The sequence below is a fragment of the Cucumis melo genome, chromosome 10, assembly GCF_025177605.1.
Source record: "Cucumis melo cultivar AY chromosome 10, USDA_Cmelo_AY_1.0, whole genome shotgun sequence".
NCBI classification, from domain to species: Eukaryota; Viridiplantae; Streptophyta; class Magnoliopsida; order Cucurbitales; family Cucurbitaceae; genus Cucumis; species Cucumis melo.
The window spans coordinates 12,470,747-12,488,375 of record NC_066866.1 but is presented as its reverse complement, the minus strand read 5'-3'; the positions used below and the strand labels follow the sequence as shown (position 1 = coordinate 12,488,375).

Sequence of the window (17,629 nt, the reverse complement as noted above, 5' to 3'; positions counted from 1 at the left end):
TAAGGGCATGCATTATTACTATCCTATTTTCTTATTAAGCGAGGATTTAGGGAAAATGAAGATCCAATGTTTAACATTTTTTTTTTAATGGACAATTTATTTGTACTATAGTGAGATGTCAAAGAATTATGTATTTGTAGGTGTATGCAAGTGATATTTTACTTTGATATTGAAATAATTTTTAATTATTAGAACAAGTTGTTTCAAATTCAATATTAAGAAGGGCCGAAAAGAATTGATTTACTTTCTTTTCTCGCTTTGCACCCGATAAGTTAGGTTGATGTAAATACTCAAAAGAACTAATAATTTAAGAAATAAAAACAATAACAATAATAATAAAATAGAAGCATATGGTAGTAGTGAGTTCTGGAAGTTATTTCCACGTGGAAGGTCGGCGGATTTGCTCCTCAAGCTCCCAAGTTTTTCTATTCTATACAATTTCATCGCACAAATTTTGATTACTTCGATCGTTATTTGCGGTTTTTCATCTCAAGAAGAAAATGGGAGCTGCTAATCTCCCGTGTTTTTCATCGCTATTTGGAGTTTTTCCACTTCAAAACAATGCTCCCAACAAACTTTTACCATTTTCTTCAACTCTTTCAAAACCCCTTTACCGATTCAACAGGATTTGCTGCGGAGTGCCTGAGAGTGGAATTCAGCAAAACCCCTCAACTTCCAGACCTTCCTCTTCCAAGAACAGGATGGACGAGTACAATTTAGCTATGAAGAAGATGATGAGGAACCCCTATGAGTATCACCATGAACTGGGTCAGTTTCTTCTTTTTCTTTTAATGTTTTAACTCAACTCCATTTTGTATGTTTCAATGTTTTAATCGCTCTGCTTCTGCAAATTCGATAACGGGTAATTTTTGGGCTATTTGTTTTATTTGAAATGAGAAATGAATGGGTCGTAGTTGAGAAGTTGATGTATTGAAGTGCTTTTGTGATTTTCTGGTATGAGATGTGCACCTTTGAGCTTTCTGTGTGGACTTTTTGATGATTTACAGTAGCTTTTTGCTGAAGTTACTAAAAGCTAGTGGTAGTTTGAGTAATTAATTAGAGGATCTTGAGTTTTATTGACATACCAACATTTATTACAACTTTGAATTATGAGTACGACAGGGAGTGAGAGGCTCCGTCTTCCAGATTTTCAATATAACTTCTTTGGGTTATCTCTTTTTGTTTGGATAAAAAAGTTTCAGGTTATGCAATCTCATATTGGAAGCAGTTTTACTGGTCACGTCCTGTTTGGTTCCGAAGTCAACGGAGAACAACTATTTTGTTGTAAAATTCCAATAAAATGTACACAATAGAATATGGTTTCATAAAATTCCTGGACGTTGGTTTACGGGTGGGAGGGAGGGAGAGAAAGGGAAGATACTTTAACAGATAAATTTTTGCTGAGAGAACACAGGGTTTTATCTTTCTGGAAAACTTCTTCTGTTTTCATCTGAAAACAAAGAGAAGGTTGAAAGAATGAACATAAACTTTGGCTTTAATAGATTAGTTTTTTTGAAATTCATTTTCTAGTTCAAATTTGGAAAAACATAAATTTTTTGTGCTCATGGCATCTAGCTTAAGATACGTAAAATGATCAACAGATTTGTTAAAATATACTTATTCCAACGTGAAGTGATGTCAGTTTGCTGAAAACTGATGTATAGTCACAATGCTCCTCCAATCAGGTATGAACTATACCGTGATAGCTGACAATTTGATTGTCGGGTCCCAGCCTCAAAAACCTGAAGATATCAATTTCTTGAAAGAGGAAGAAGGTGTTGCCTATATTCTGAATTTACAGCAGGACAAGGATGTTGAGTACTGGGGAATCAACTTACAATCGATTATAGAAAGATGTAAAGAACTTGGAATTCGTCATATGAGGCAACCGGTAAGCACAAATCGTTTTAATAGCAATGTGGGATTGAATCTTTTGCAAAGCCATTTTCAAGTACACTGTGTTCTCTCCCTTTTATTTTCTCCTTGTCCTATCTTTTAACTGTTTTATAGACTTTGTTGGAGTTAGATCCAAACATGAAAGAAATCCTTGATGCATTCTATACAATAGAATTCAATATATATAGGCATACATGGAAACCCTGAATAAAGATCAGTAAATTACATTAAAAGCAAAAAACTAATAAGCTTGTATAATTATGTATACCATAACACTGCCCCTCAAACGAAAGCATATAATCATGCCCAACTTGTTACATGGGTCGTCTATTCGAGCTCCATTCAAAACTTTTGTAAAGATATCTCCTATTTGTTTTCCAGTCTTCACATATTCAATAGACCCCAAGCTTTGTTGTACTTTTTCCCCAACAAAATGATAACGAATCTCAATTTGTTTAGTACGCTCATGAAATTTTGGGTTAGATGCTATGCGATATGGAGAGCAGCTTGATTGTCACGCCACAACTTAGTCAAAATTGTTGTGTTAAAGCCCAACTCAATCAAGAGTTGATGTAACAATATTATTTCACACATTGATTATCCCATTGCTCTATATTCTAACTCAGCACTTGATGGAAGCTACATTTTGTTTCTTACTCTTCCATGAAACCAAATTGTCTCCAACAGAAACACTATACTCAGAAGTTGATCTTTTGTCTTTTTTTCATCGTGCCCAATCAGCATCTGAAAAACATTCAATGTTCATATGATCATGATCTTTATGTAAGATCACATGTCCAGGTGCAGCCTTAAGGTAACATAGAATCTGTTGTGTTGCATCCCAATGTTTAACTCTGGGTAAGGTCATAAACTGGCTTACAGCACTTACCAAATAAGCTATGTTTGGATGTGTTACGATAGGGTAATTCAACTTCCCAACCAGTCTCTATCTCTCAGGATCCTTAAATGGTTCTCCATCTTTTAAAAGTAGACTAGGCATCATCAGAGTACTGCATGGCTTGGTTCCCAATTTTCCTATCTCCGACAGTCAATCAAGCACATATTTTCTCTGTGACATAAGAATACCCTTGCTTCTCATTACTTCAATGCCCAAAAAGTACTTTACCACTCCTAAATCTTTAGTGTGAAATTGATTTTGGAGGAAAGATTTAAGAGACAACATACCTGATGTATCATTGTTGGTTATAAAGATATCCTCAACATGTACAACAGGTAGAATAATTCCATGCATAGATCTTCAATAGAAAACTAAGTGATTCAATTTGCTTTTCTTTATTCCAAACTGCTAAGTGTTTGACTAAATTTTCCAAACCATGCATGTGGACTTTGCTTCAACTTGTACAAGGATTTGTCAAGACGACACACTTTATCATTCTCCCTTTGAGCAATAAACCCAAGTGGTTTCTCCATATAGACTTCCTGTTGAAGATCACGTAGTGAAAGACATTTTTAATGTCAAGCTGATGTGAGATACTGCCAGAGAAATGAATAACCTAACACAAATGAGCTTAGTAATAGGAGAGAATGTATCAATATAGTCAATCTCATACATTTGAGCATAACCTTTAGCCACAAGGCGTGCTTTTAAACGAGCTATTGATCCATCGAGATTAACCTTACCTGCAAACACCCATTTGCACCCAATAGTCTTCTTTCCTACAGGAAAAGATCCCAAGTACAATATCATCTAAGGCATTAACCTCTTCAATCATTGCACTGTCTCCTAGAATGAGTCAAAGCTTCATGAATGGTCTTAGGTATTGAGATAGAGCCAAGAGATTTAACAAACGAACGTGTATGAGATGATAATTGCTCATAAGATACATAAGAAACAATAGATTAAATACAAGAACATTTAACTTTACGAAAGGCAATGGGAAGCTCATTACTTGGTCCTGGATCCGATAACAATTGGTCTTTTGGGACATAATATTCACCTGGAGGTTGTTGTCGACGAGAGTAGACTTTAGTTATAGGTGGATGATTGGAGTCAAACGCTAGAGGAGACAGATCAGGGGAGGGAGTTGGAGAAGTGAGAGTGTAAATAAAAAATCCTCCTCCTCCTCCCCCTGACTCATACTAGGCAAAAGGGTAGTAAAAACCTTATCCTAAAAAAAAGTAACGTCTCGAGATACAGAATATCTACTTAAACTTGGACAATAACATTGATATTATTTTTTAACACAAGAATAGCTTAAGAAAATGCACTTCAAAGACTTGGGGTCTAACATTGTCAATTACGACGAACATCTCAAACAAAACAAGTACAACCAAATTTAGGTTCAATAGGAAACAATCTTTTTGTTGGAAAGAGAACATGATAAGGAGTCTAACCTTGAAGAGCAGATGAAGGCATTCGATTTATAAGAAAACAAGTTGAAATTGTATCAACCCAAAAATGGTTTGGAACATGCATTTGAAAGGATAGTGCCCGTGCAGTTTCAAGCAGATTTGTATTCTTTCATTCTGCAACCCCATTTTGGGATGGAGTATCAGCCCAAGATGATTGGTGAATGATTCCATGTATACAAAGGTACGACATAAGAGCTTATGAAAAAACTCACTGACATTGTCAGTTCTCAAGGTTTTTGAACACACTAAACTGAGTTCGATTTTAGCATGGAAATTGCAGAAATGAGAAAGTAACTTAGAACAATTTTTATAAAAATACGCAAAGTCATGTGAGAGTGATCATCAACAAAGGTAACAAAATATCAAAATCCAGTTTTGAACTCAACTAAACATGGATCCAAATATCAAAATGAACTACCTCGAAAAGGGAATTTGCCCGTTTATGAACTCTAGGATTGGAGCTAAGACGATAAAATTTGGCAAACTGACATGAGTCACAATTCAACAAAGATAAGTTATGAAATTGAGGACAAAGTTTTCTTAAGACCGAGAGAGATGGATGAACAAACGATAATGGGGCATTAAAAGGAGAAACAACTCCAGAACAAACAACAATTGTTGATGTCGATACTTGGTCTTCAAAAATGTAAAGTCCTCTAGATTCATGTCCTTTCCCAATAACCTTCTTTGTTACAAGATCCTGAAACAAGCAATAGCCAAGATAGAATGAGACACAACAATTAAGGTCACGAGTGATTTGACTAGTAGAGATCAAGTAAAATGACAAATAAGGTAAATGTAGGACAAATGAAAAGTAGTATGGGGTGAGATTTACAGTGCCAAATCCAATAACAGAAGACTTTGATCCATTTGCTAAGGTAACAATGGTAATGGATGTAGATGACAAAATTTTAGAAAATAATTTGGGATTACCTGTCATATGAGTAGTAGCACTGGGGTCTATGACCCACTGTGTATAGACCCCCGTGTAGAGGAGGAAAGGAGACAATGATTCATGTTACCTGAATTAGCAATGGTTGTAATAGGGGCACATGCCATTGACGAAGGAGATGCTATCGACGAGTTTTGGTACTAAATCGACAAACCATGAATAGATTAAGCTTGCAATTGAACCAAATTAGGCATCTGCATGGGATCTTGTTTGGTCATAGGATAGGAACCACACCAACAAGCCACATCAAACCAAATGAGGAAAAACAACCACAAAACGAGCTAAAATTACCCACCAAATAGAACGAATCAGCTACAACACCTAGAAACAAACAGATTTTCTTCAAATATCGTCACTCTCGAGTGGATTTCAATGCCGAAGGCACAAGTTGACTGAAAACCAAGATCTAAGATGAACCCAACCGACGAAGCACAAAACGGAGCTTCCACACGCTCCCATGCACTGGCACGTGGCAATGGAGACGGAGACCTTCTGAAGGTGCATGAGCCTCACGCACGGTGTTTTCCAATGACGAAAACGGCAGGACGGAATACGGCGACGCTCTATCTGGGTTGGGCGGTGTCGAAAAATGGTCACTCAAACCGATGATCCAAATGCACCCAAAATTCGTGAGGAGCAAACCCTAAAGTAACCGTCAAACAAATATTCTAAACCCTACACAACTCTAATACCATGTTGAAGTTGGAGCTAAATATGAAAAAACTCCTTATTGCATTTCTATGCAATAAATGACAAAAGACTAATAAGCTCCTATAAATATATACTATTAACAGACTTCACCAAATGCATAATCTTTTTCTCATTTAGTTTCTTTTGAGCTTTCCCTACATTAAGAACCTAAAATAGGAAAAGAGAAAGGAACGAAAAAAGTATGCAATAGAAGTGATTAATTAGTTTCTCTTGAAGCAACGTATCAACCCTTGTGAATTTGTAGGCTTATTTGTTATCTACTTACACGTTGAATTAACTTGTTCTTTGTTAGGCAAAAGATTTCGATCCTGATTCCCTGAGAACTGGATTGCCTAAAGCTGTTTCCTTGTTAGAATGGGCAATTTCAAAGGGCAAAGGAAAAGTATATGTGCATTGCACTGCTGGACTTGGAAGAGCCCCGGCCGTTGCAATAGCCTACTTGTATTGGTTTTGCGGAATGAATGTAAGTTCTTTTTTCCTTTGAAACTTTTGTTCTAAATTTAAAATGCCCGCCCTACACAATTTTTGAGGCTAGAACCTATTGTTTAGAGGGAAAAAAAGATACGAAATCTATATCAACATTTCCTTTCTAAACTGCTAGCATATAAATGTTAATGTTTACTTACTTGCAAAGGCTTCTTCACCAGTTTTGCAATGAAGTTACCGACTCATTGGGTTCTTCTTTTGCCTATGTGACAGTTAAATACAGCATATGAAGCACTGACCTCTAAAAGACCTTGTGGACCAAGTAAAAGAGCGATCCGTGGAGCGACATACGATCTATCTAAAAATGATCCATGGAAGGAACCATTTGAGAGCCTTCCAGATAATGCATTTGAGGATATTGCAGATTGGGAAAGAAACTTGATTTGGGATCGGGTTCGTTCTCTCCGTAGAACTTAAGTATGCAGTCTTTTGCCTGTCTCATCTAGTTCGTTTTCCTTTGTTTTTCCTTCTTTCTTTTGTTGCTTTATCTGCATTATCAGTGTTTGCCCAAGGAATCTAAGTACATAGCTGTTCATAGTAGGTATTTACAGTATATCAATATTTCAGGAGCGTGTCAATGCGTGCAGGTTCAATGTCCTTCCACTTTTACAAGGATGATGGACTGGAGAACATAGAATGTGGTAGTTTTGCTTGCTGTTACTGTCATAGGCTATGGAGAATAAGAGTTGGGACAAATACATGTAGCAATAGAGGTGAACTAATCTCAATTGGTAAATTTGAAGCCAGATGTATAGAAAACACTATATTGAATCAAAGTAATAAATATTTGCTGTAGTGTTGCACTTGATCTGTGCGCAGAAATTTAGTTTCCTAATCTTGATATTGTTTTCAGGCCAGGAAAAGGAATTCTCATTTGTCTAAGAATAACCGTGCTGTCACCTCAGATCATTGCAATTTTGTTTTTGTGTTTGACATGAGAACTGTAAACTAATTGTGCTACCTTCAATGGATTAATAAATCTCTCATAAATTTTGATCCTTCAATCTCTTTACTTTTTCACCTTAGCTTCCAAACTTTCAAATATTGTATATATCCTTAAAGTTTGTTGTTTTTCTTTTAATTATATTTAATAAATATTCGACATGGCTGCATCTTTTTTGTTCATTAATTTGATGGAATTTATCAAATGTTAGCTCGTCTATGACAAGTTTAAAAATGGATAACAAAATGATTTAAGGAAAAATCATGTCAGACTTCCACTTCTCTCTCTCTCTCTTTTTTTTTTAAACTTTTAAACGAGATTTTCAGAATACGAAAATGCAGGAAGTAAATATAGTATTTTGTTATTTCCAAGTGTTTTATTTCATATTTTGCTAGATTTTACTACTTTGTACAACTTTATTTACATGTACTATATTTGTAAGAAAATAAATTGTGAGGTAATCAGGTCAACAGAGATACAGTGAGATGGTCGGGTGACCGGATCGGTGTTGTACTATAGCCAAATGCAATACATATTTGATTGTTTAAGAAGCAATACATCTTATATTTGATAAAAAGAAAATAAATAAAAAATAAAAAAGCCAATGCAGCTACTACATAATGAGAGATGAATTAGAAGGCCCCAACTGTTGACATTGCTCGTATTACCTTCGCTGCGAGCGACATTTGAAGTCAAAGCCATCAACATCCCACATTGTGTGTATAGAATAACTAAAGTTATAATGCTAGTAGCAACTATGAGATTCTCCTAAAAATTGGCAGGCGAGAATTTGCGAGCCCATGTCTGCAACTATTATGGATCAATAAAAGCCATTAGGACGTGGAGACTGACTGAAGATGTGCGAGGTGAGATTGGCGACGCCCCAAATAGAGTGCAGTGACAATCCACAACAAACATACCTGTGATAGCAGCAAAAGGAGTAGCATACATAAAATCATATACTCTTTACGAAAAGCATTTTATCTCAATATCTAAAATATCGATAAACTAAGGTGCTACGAGAACAAAAAGAAACAACCATACGTACAGGTAGAGCGTAGAGTGAAATAGTTGAAGTTTTTCCATGGAGAGTGCTAAGGAGTAATTTATACATTCCTGCTGCTGTAGCATCCCCTAGTCTTTGAACAAATACATCAATACAAATCTGTAGTTGGCCATTTGTAATCAAGATATCTTTTGGTTAGTGCAATACTTTGAACAAACACATCAATACATAGGTATAAATACCGTTATTAGACGACATTAGATAAAGGCTTTGAAGATCTAGATTATGTATAACAATTAAGCAAGAAATCGAAAATTGATAAAATATTTTTGGAAATATGAAGATTCTAATACAAGCAAACCTTGGCTTTGTACTTCTCGTCTTGTGATACAACAGTAAACAGGAGCTCTCTCCCAGGCCTAGTAACAACATAAGTAGTAACCTGGAAGTAAATCAACCAGGAATCAATCTAACAAATCTGAGTCATGGTATCGGATAGATTAGGCTGGTATAACCATAATACTTTTAGTTGAAACTAATAAAGAATACACAAAGCATAAGAGATTACGAAGCACACCTTGCGCACTGTCTCACAAACAGCAATGGCTACCCACGTCGGCCAAACAGCAATCGCAACCAAATTTAAGAAGGCAACTGATGGTGAAGCACAGATAGCTACGGTAACACCAGCTATTGTAAGAATGTGACCCTGAACTTGATAAGGGGAAGAAAATCATAACAAAACATGACAAAAACAAACTTTAAATCCTGTGTTGGTCCATGAAATTTCATATTCGTTTCCCTCTGATTTGCTTTCAAATGCCTTATCTTACCCCTATCAACATTTAAATGTTTGGCTTTAGTCTCTAAACTTACATAAAAACCAGATTAGTAGTTCCCGTAAATGTTTCATTAATCATTTAACAAAAATAAAATCCGTTTAAAAAATCCTATGTCTAACCTATTAAATGTGGTTTCAACCATTTGTCGTAGTGGATTGTCTTTATTGATCCAATAAATAAACAAAAATATGCCCAAGTTTTCTATTAAATAATGTATCAACAAAAATTAATGGCGAGGCCTAAAATAATTATTTTTATTCAAAGTTCAAGGAACCAAACAAAATATTCAAAAGTCTAAAGATCAAACAAACCAAACATACTTCTCGTGATAGGATTTCAACCTAAATGTGATATACCTAGCTGAAGTTAGCAGTCAGTTACTGTGTTATAGTACAAATTTTAAAAAATCATACCGTTACGGTGAGCTGTCCAGCAAGGATAAAAACAGCAATAAAGCTATTTATCAGTGCAAACAATTTTCTTCTGCCGATAGAGGTAGTGACTGTAATGGCAATTATACCCACTTTCTGCACACAAAAAGTTGGGTATGTCTTATGTAACTTCCACTTGAAAGGTTTCACAAGCATTTCCTAAACAAGAATCTTAAACACGGATGTGTATAGAGTTCAGTAGGCAATATCTAAAACATTTGTTAGATAAGAAACATTTCATTCAATGAAATAAGGGGAGACCTGAAGCACCTAAAGGTGATTACAAAAGAGGTTTCCAAATGGAAACTAAAAAAGAAAAACTACAGTTCTTAAAAGGGTGCCTAGTTTTGCACCAATATTACGAGGTAGACAACCAAATCCATGAAAGAATCAAAGAAATAAGGCAAATCCATGAAAGAATCAAAGAAAAAAGGCAAATCCATGAAAGAATCAAAGGAAAAAGATCCTTCAAAAGGCGTTATTATGCTAATCCCATAAAGTCCAAAAGAAAGCTTGAAGAATAGCCAACCAAACTGTCTTCTTCATGCCATAAAATGGGTGGCCCACCAAAAGAATGTCAAATATATTATTTGAGCATGCTTGATCAACCAAAAGCATCCAAATAATATGCCATAAATGAGAACCAAAAGAACAATGCACAAACAAATGAGCAAGAGATTCAGCATGGCCTCGGCACATAATACACCAAGATGGAGAAATAGACATGTAGGGCAGACAATGTTGGAGACAATCAACAGTATTAATGGCACCGAGGCTAAACTTCCAGAAGAAGATTGTTATTTTCTTAGGGCAAGAGTCTAACTAAATGACAGAATATAAATCCTTTTCAAGAGGCTCAACTACATACACCAAGCTATCCACTAAAGATTTCACAGTAAACAATGAAGAAGGGTCAATAATCGACCTCCATGAATTAGGACTTAGGAGCAAGGCAAAATCTGACAGGGAACAACAATTGAAGCTCGTTCAACAGTCTCAGGCTCATAACAATTAAGAAAAAAACACAAGTCCCAAGCCTCAAAATCCACAAGCCACACCTCTTCCACTTTTTTTGCTTTTGAAAAGGAGAAATCACACCTCTGCCACCTTAATGTCAGGGAAATAACCAAGCCAAAACAAACAAAGGAAAGCCACATAGAGGACATAACAACTAAGATTTCCAAAATGAAATAGTGCAAGTCATACCAAGGCAATACCGAGTATGAGATGTAACCAAATCATTGGTCCGAGAAATTAACCACCCTAGATATTTACTAAAACCACGAGTTGCAAAAGGTCAAATTCAAGAAGGGAGTAGTTCTTAGCCACAACGAGCTTCCACCACAAAGCATCTTGTTCATGTAAAGCCGTCAAATCCATTTAGCCAAGAGGGCAGATTTATGACAGCAAATTCAAGGTTGCCCAATAACTTAGGATGTTGGGTAGATTCCCATTTCACCTATATCAGCTAAATGTTAAGAATGTGTTGTTGGAAGGAGACTTGGAAAAGGAAGTCTATACAAACCCCCCTCCAAGATTTGAAGCCCAGTTTGATCATCGGATCTACAAACTTCAAAAATCCTTGTATGAGCTAAAACACAAGAGCATGGTTTGATAGGTTTACTACCTTTGTCAAGTCCCAAGGGTACAACCAGAGGCACTCTGATCACATTTTGTTTACGAAAGTCTCCCAGACTGGGAAGATCGTCATGTTGATTACCTATGTTGATGACATTGTATTATCTGGGGATGACACCGTCGAGATCATCCAACTGGAAAAGATGGGTGATGATTTTGAAATTGAAGACTAGGAAAATTTAAAGTTCTTCCTTGGGATGGAGGTACCTAGATCAAAAGAAGGTATGTTTGTATCTCAAAGGAAGTGTACTCTTGATTTGCTTATTGAAATAGGTACGTTGGGATGTCGTCTTACTGATACTCCTATTGAGTTCAACTATAAATTGGGAAATTCAGGTGAAAAGTTCCAATTGATAAAGAAAGATATCAGTACCTTGTGGGAAAGTTTGATCTACTTGTCACACATTAGATCGAAAATGTCCTATGTTGTGAGTGTCGTTGGCCAGTTCATGCAAGCCCCCAGATATGAAGAACACATAGAGGTCGTCAACAGAATACTCTTAAAAACAACTCCCGGTAAAAGATTGATGTTCAACAAGACCAAGAGAAGAGCTATTGAGACATATACTGATTTTGACTGGGCAGGGTCCGTTGCTGATAGGAAATCCACCTCTGGCTATTGTACATTTGTATAGGGCAATCTCGTAACTAGGAGAAGTAAGAAACAAAGGGTTGCTACCAAAAGCAGTATTGAAGTTAAGTACAGGGTTATGAGTTTGGAGATATGTGAGGAAATTTGGCTACAAAAGGTCTTATCTAACCTTCATCAAGACTATTAGGTGCCGATGAAATTATTTTATGATAATAAGGAAGCTATTAGCATTGCTAACAATCCAGTTCAACTGATAAAACTAAACATGTGGAGATTGATAGACATTTTATTAAAGAAAGACTGGACAGTGGCGCATATGCATTCCTTACATCCCCTCAAGTCAACAGGTTGCTAATATTCTCACCATGGGGCTTCTTAGATGGAGCTTTCATTCATGTTTTAGCAAGTTAGCAAGTTGGGCCTTATTGGGCTTAAGGGGAGTGTTAGAATTAGTAGGCTTAAGCCCGAGAAAAGATTAAACCTAATATTATTTCCTTTTTTACATTAAACTTGTGATCTATTTGTTTTCCCCCATTGTATCTTTTGTTAATATGAGAAAATAATAAGAAAGTCAGATCATGGTTTTTCTCCCGGTTATCGGGTTTCCACATAACTTGGTGTCGTACTTTCTTTTACCGCTTTCATTATTATGCATCCCATCATCACCTCTAGAGCCCTCCAACAAAAAATCACAGACCAATTTCTCCAGTCTTTTAATAACATCAGAAGGAGCATGAAAAAGAGACAGAAAATAGGTGGGCAAACTATTTTAGCATTTTCCTTCAAAAGTTTGTGCAAATACAAATTAACCTGCTAACTGAGAGCTTATAGCATGAACAGAGATGAAATTAAAAAGAAATTGGTAACAACTAAACTCTAATCTTTTATGAATTAATCTCAGTCTACCAAGTTGAAGGTAGACTGTGCATTTTATAGAAGAAAGTAGTTTTATTACAACTGTGGTTTAACTAATTGCTAACTAATTGATAGTTAGTTAGTTAAAACTAACTCTATGGCTGTTGGCCTTACATCAGAAATCAATCATGCGGATCATGGACGAGAATAATGGTACCTGCAGATAGAAGAAGGATGAGATAACAGCACTCAGCCATAGGAATAACGCTACACACATCAAGTAGGAGGATGAAAAAATGAGCATCACTCCATCAAAGATAACCCAGGGATGAGGCTTCATTGTAGAATTTGATTTGGGAGAATGACCTTTAAAAGCTGATGTACCCAGCCCTTCAGAATCATTCTCATGACTGGGATCTGCATCCCTGCAAGAAAATATGGCACATCAACAAGAGGTCGGAACTTTATCATCCCATGAGATCTGCTAAGAGAAATACTTTCTATTAAGAGATTCCATAAACAATAATTTTCGTAACTGGCAACCTGATGAGAGATAATTCTTCACCAGGGTGAGGCATATCCTGGTTTATCCCTTCAGACAATCGTGCAGCGAATTCCATAAGGATAGCAGAAAAGAGGAGAAGAACTGCCATGACTGATCTATGTTAGTTTTAGAAAAGAAGAAACAAATGTAACAGTCTTTCCTCCTCAAAACTACAAATTAATTGATAAAAAATGAAAATAAGACGAAGGAACAGAAAGATGGACCTATGTTATTGACATAACAGGAGGAATTAATAGAAGATTGCACTTTTAAGAAGTAAAGCAGGAGAGAGACATACAGGGCCCCAACCAAGCCATTACTGTTGCAAATAGAGAACCAAAAAGCTGCCCGAGTGTGGCACCAGCGCCTATGAATCCAAATAATCTGGCACCTGACTGAAAAAAAAAAGTAAGAAATCTGCAAGTACAAAACCATATAAAGTGTGGCTGAAACTGAAGATATACCTCACTATCCATGACATCAATAACTCTTGCCCAAGTAGAGGAGATTGTAATTAGATTAAGTAAAGCCACCTTCAAAAGAAGTAACTATTACTTTCACCCATTGAACTTCGGACAAATCAACACATTTCTGAAGGTGAATGTATATGCAAAAATAATAAGATGATTTTAATACCCAAAGGAAAAATCCAATTCTGACTGCAACGTAAAACCACCCATGTTTGTCCCAACCTATGGAAGAAATAGAACTCGATTGGTCACCATAATCTTTTGGGTCCTCTTTTGCAGCAAAGATTAAGGCCAAAAACCCCTAAAATTGAAAAACCAAAACAAGGTTTAAAAAAGAAAGTAGAATATTGAAAAACCAAAACAAAGTTCAAAAAAGAAAGTAGAATATTAAAAATATACATATACAATCAAATTTATCATAACCTTTTTGCTTAAATTCTTAGGTTTAGATTATAATATATGTGTGTGTGTGTGTGTGAGCGCCCAGGCCAGCTTTCGTGCACTTTAACTAATCTCTCAAGACATCAAGCTTGACTGTACAAACATTAAGTACCATTGAACCATGGTGAATTCATTTTTATTTAAAATGAATAGTGTATTGTGTTGAATCCTGGAAATATCGTTTCTTCTCTACCCAATTCTAACACGGTGCCAACCTATTAGTTTGAGCTAGTTTCGCTGAAGAACCTAAATAAGTAGCAATAGAGAAATTGATATCACAAGTTAATATCAGCATATCAACTGGAATCTCTATCGTCACTTGTTGTAGAGCTTTAGAAAATAATAATAACAAAATCATTTACCAGATTGTCATATTACCTTGGAGGTGTGGCCAGTAGACGAAGATTGCCATAGAATGAAAAACGCAACTAGTGATACACTAAAAAACCTGTGTATCAAAACCAAAGCCTGGAATTTCAAGAATCACAATTTACAAGACAATAAAGAACAACTTTATCAAAATGGGAAAGCAATGCTTCGAGAAAGTACCTTTCCTTTGGAAAGATTAGGCAAAGAGAAAATGTGAGAGGAAACAGGTGCAGCAATCATAGTTAGCACCAAAGACCCCACAAAAAGGCTCGGCAAATTCGACAAGCCCAAAGAAATCGCACCCTCATCGCGCAACGGAAGCACGACAAAATAGGCACTCAAAATCTAGGATAGACAAAGAACAAGTTCAAATTAAACTTCCTGAAAACGACCGATCAACAAAAGAAGAAACAGATGATTTCGTGAACTTACGAAAAAGAAGCAGAAGGCAGAATGAAGCAGAGCCGAAATCTCATGAGGATGAACAGTAACGAACGCAGATACAAGTGCATCGAGACGAGACTTGCTGATTATGCTCATAATTTTGCAATGTCCCGTCTTCGGAATAGAGATTCAACTGTTAAAGGTCAACGATTAAGAAGCAACAGTACATCTATTTAGAACAAAAAATGAATTACCCAATTCGTGTACTGCCCTTGCAATTCAAAATTGGTCCAGAAAAAGAACCCACGCTCAATCAATGCACACAAAGATTCAAGAATTCAAAAACACTTGTGAAAGGAATTCCAAAAAGAGATTTGGTTCATTTGATTTAAAGGATTTAAGCACAGGGGTCTGAAAGGATGATGCTATATAACTTAATTTGAGAGAAGAATTTAGGCAGAGACCTCCATGGACGTTGAAAAGTGGGGTTGCAAAGAGCAGACGAAAAGGAGCGTTTTCCAAAAGAGAGATGATGAGAAAACTTGAAAACAGGGGTGTACAGGGCTCGGGCCGGTGGAAAAAAAAATGGAATAAGGTATAAAAATGAAGGGCTGCCAACAAGAATAGCAAGAGGTTTTTAAATTCATAAAATAGTAAAACGGTTAATTTTTAAATAATAAAATAGATAACAATGCCTTAAATGTTCTATCTAATTCATATGATTTCTAAATACAAATGTAACAAATATCACAAATACCTTATAATTAGTACAAACTATGCACTCACATTTGAATATTTTAATTTTCCCAAAAAAAATAAACATTTTTTGCAACATATCACATCTTCTGCAACATATCACGTCTTCAGTATGCAACCACTTCACATCTTCTGCATGAATTTTTTTTGTATCATCTCGCTCTGTCTTCATATCTTTGTTCTTTTAGCATCTTCGTTGCTTCAAACTTTCGTTCATGCGGCCATCTCCGTTCTTTCCTCCGTTTCGGTGACTTTTAGGATCGCTTTCCACCGTTTCCTTTTAAGACCGCTTTCCACCATTTCCTTTTAAGATCATTTTCCACCGACCTTCAATCAGGTATTCAACCGTTTGTTTCGTCTTCAACCTTCTGTTCGTTTTCAAATCGGTGAGTTATTATTTGGATTTGTCCTCTATTCTCACATTTTCTGCAGGTAGATAAAATATACCCGTTCTCAAATTTTCTTCTTAAGATTTGCCACGGGTTCTAACATTCTTTGCATTTGCTTTCGAGGTTCTTCTTGACTGGTGTTCTTCTATTTTAAAAATATAGTACAAACTTTTTTTTCCACCTAAGGTTGAAAACAGATGGGTTAGAGGGCGTTTGGTGGGTGACCAGGTCGTGTAGATTCGTAGATCATCTAAAACCCCATCTTCGCTTCTCTGTTTTCTCCGTGCGGAGAAAACAAGGAAGGTGTGATCATAAGATAAACTCATAAAAGTGGGAAAATAATAGAGAATAAAACCGATAAGGAAAAAGGAAAACCAACCTTGTGATCTTCATCTTTTGAAAGAGATCTAAAAGCCCTTCTGACGGCCGTCAACCACGAGGATCCTCCCTTCTTGCCCATGAAAAACATAGTGCTGCATTTACAAGTAGACTAGAGTGGCTGGGAAGAGAGAGAGAGATAATTCATTAGCAACTGATTGACAGACCCCAAACCAAGAGCGACAGTGTGGTGAAGTTAGAATAGAGTATTGTCGTTCGCGCGGCCATCTCCATTCTTTCCTCCATTTCGGTTGATTGTTAAGATCGCTTTCCAGCGTTGTATCCAATTGAATCTTTTAATTTAGTTTTCCTTAATTAATTTTTAGGGGTCTTTTTGAAAATATAAAAAGGCGACAAAGTATTTACATTATATAGAACAATTCCGAAAATAGAAAAACCCAGAGGCCCACCGTGTAAAATATCAAAAATGCCTCATCAACAATGCGCGTAATATATTTGGTAAAGCGATTTGGTACAAGATCGTTTAATTGATTGGGTACACGATCGTTTAGATTTGTCTACACGATCGTTTAGATTTGGCTACACGATCGTTTAGATTTGGTTACCTCAAATCTAAACCATTTTTTTTAAATTTGGTATACGATCGTTTAGATTTGGCTACACGATCGTTTACATTTGGCTACACGGTCGTTTACATTTAGGGTTACAAATCTATAAAAAATTCAAATTTTGGTATACGATCGTTTAGATTTGGGGTTTTTTTTTTCAAAATTTGGTATAAACGATTTTTTTCAATATTTTTTATACACGATCTTTTAATTTTGATTACTTTAAATGTCTAACTAATTTTTTCAAGATTCTTTATACATAAAAAAGAAAAGAAGAAAGACAATTTTTTTTAATATTCTTTATACACAATCTTTTAGTTTTTGTTACTCTAATTTAAATGCCTAACCATTTTTTTTTAAGATTCTTTATATAAAAAGAAAAGAAAAAAATGATACAATGCATGCGAAAAAAAGAAACAGGAATAAAAAGAAATAGATTTAGATACACAAATCTAAAAAAAAGATCGCATGAAGAGTATAGAGGAAGAAGAGATAAAAAATCGCAGAGAGGAGATAACGATGGAAAGACAAATCTGGAATATTTAAAAAATGACTAAATTTATGGGCTTTGTTACACGACCATAAATATTTTTGTTATATTTAG

General features: G+C 35.8%; 2 protein-coding genes across 8 annotated transcripts; one reads left to right on the top strand and one right to left on the bottom strand.

Annotated features, from left to right (window-relative positions):
• The first annotated feature begins 355 nt into the window (after positions 1 to 355).
• On the top strand, positions 356 to 7,422 carry LOC103496723 (phosphoglucan phosphatase LSF2, chloroplastic). Of its 3 annotated transcripts, none has more exons than XM_008458697.3 (5): positions 356 to 768; positions 1,686 to 1,891; positions 6,225 to 6,395; positions 6,632 to 6,835; positions 6,986 to 7,224. In XM_008458697.3, exons 1-4 carry the CDS (start codon positions 501 to 503, stop codon positions 6,833 to 6,835), a joined length of 849 nt encoding a protein of 282 aa, XP_008456919.1. In that variant the 5' UTR covers positions 356 to 500; the 3' UTR covers positions 6,986 to 7,224. The 3 variants fall into 3 exon arrangements, with proteins under 3 accessions (XP_008456919.1, XP_008456916.1, XP_008456915.1); XM_008458694.3 differs by having other exon boundaries at positions 361 to 768; positions 6,632 to 6,811; positions 7,006 to 7,422; XM_008458693.3 differs by having other exon boundaries at positions 369 to 768; positions 6,632 to 6,811; positions 6,986 to 7,422.
• A 415-nt stretch (positions 7,423 to 7,837) lies between these two features.
• Positions 7,838 to 15,529, bottom strand: LOC103496722 (uncharacterized). 5 transcript variants are annotated; one of them, XM_051090715.1, is made up of 14 exons: positions 15,398 to 15,529; positions 14,982 to 15,126; positions 14,730 to 14,894; positions 14,559 to 14,648; positions 13,906 to 14,040; positions 13,734 to 13,802; positions 13,568 to 13,664; positions 13,269 to 13,380; positions 12,943 to 13,150; positions 9,623 to 9,736; positions 8,945 to 9,076; positions 8,729 to 8,809; positions 8,410 to 8,526; positions 7,838 to 8,281 (listed from the first exon to the last, which is right to left on the bottom strand). In XM_051090715.1, the coding sequence occupies exons 2-14, from the start codon at positions 15,087 to 15,089 to the stop codon at positions 8,195 to 8,197; spliced, it is 1,515 nt and encodes a 504-aa protein (XP_050946672.1). In that variant the 5' UTR covers positions 15,090 to 15,126; positions 15,398 to 15,529; the 3' UTR covers positions 7,838 to 8,194. The 5 variants fall into 5 exon arrangements, with proteins under 5 accessions (XP_050946672.1, XP_050946671.1, XP_008456914.1 ...); XM_051090714.1 differs by having other exon boundaries at positions 14,982 to 15,107; positions 15,188 to 15,520; XM_008458692.3 differs by having other exon boundaries at positions 13,269 to 13,371; positions 14,982 to 15,519.
• Between the last annotated feature and the right edge of the window lie 2,100 nt (positions 15,530 to 17,629).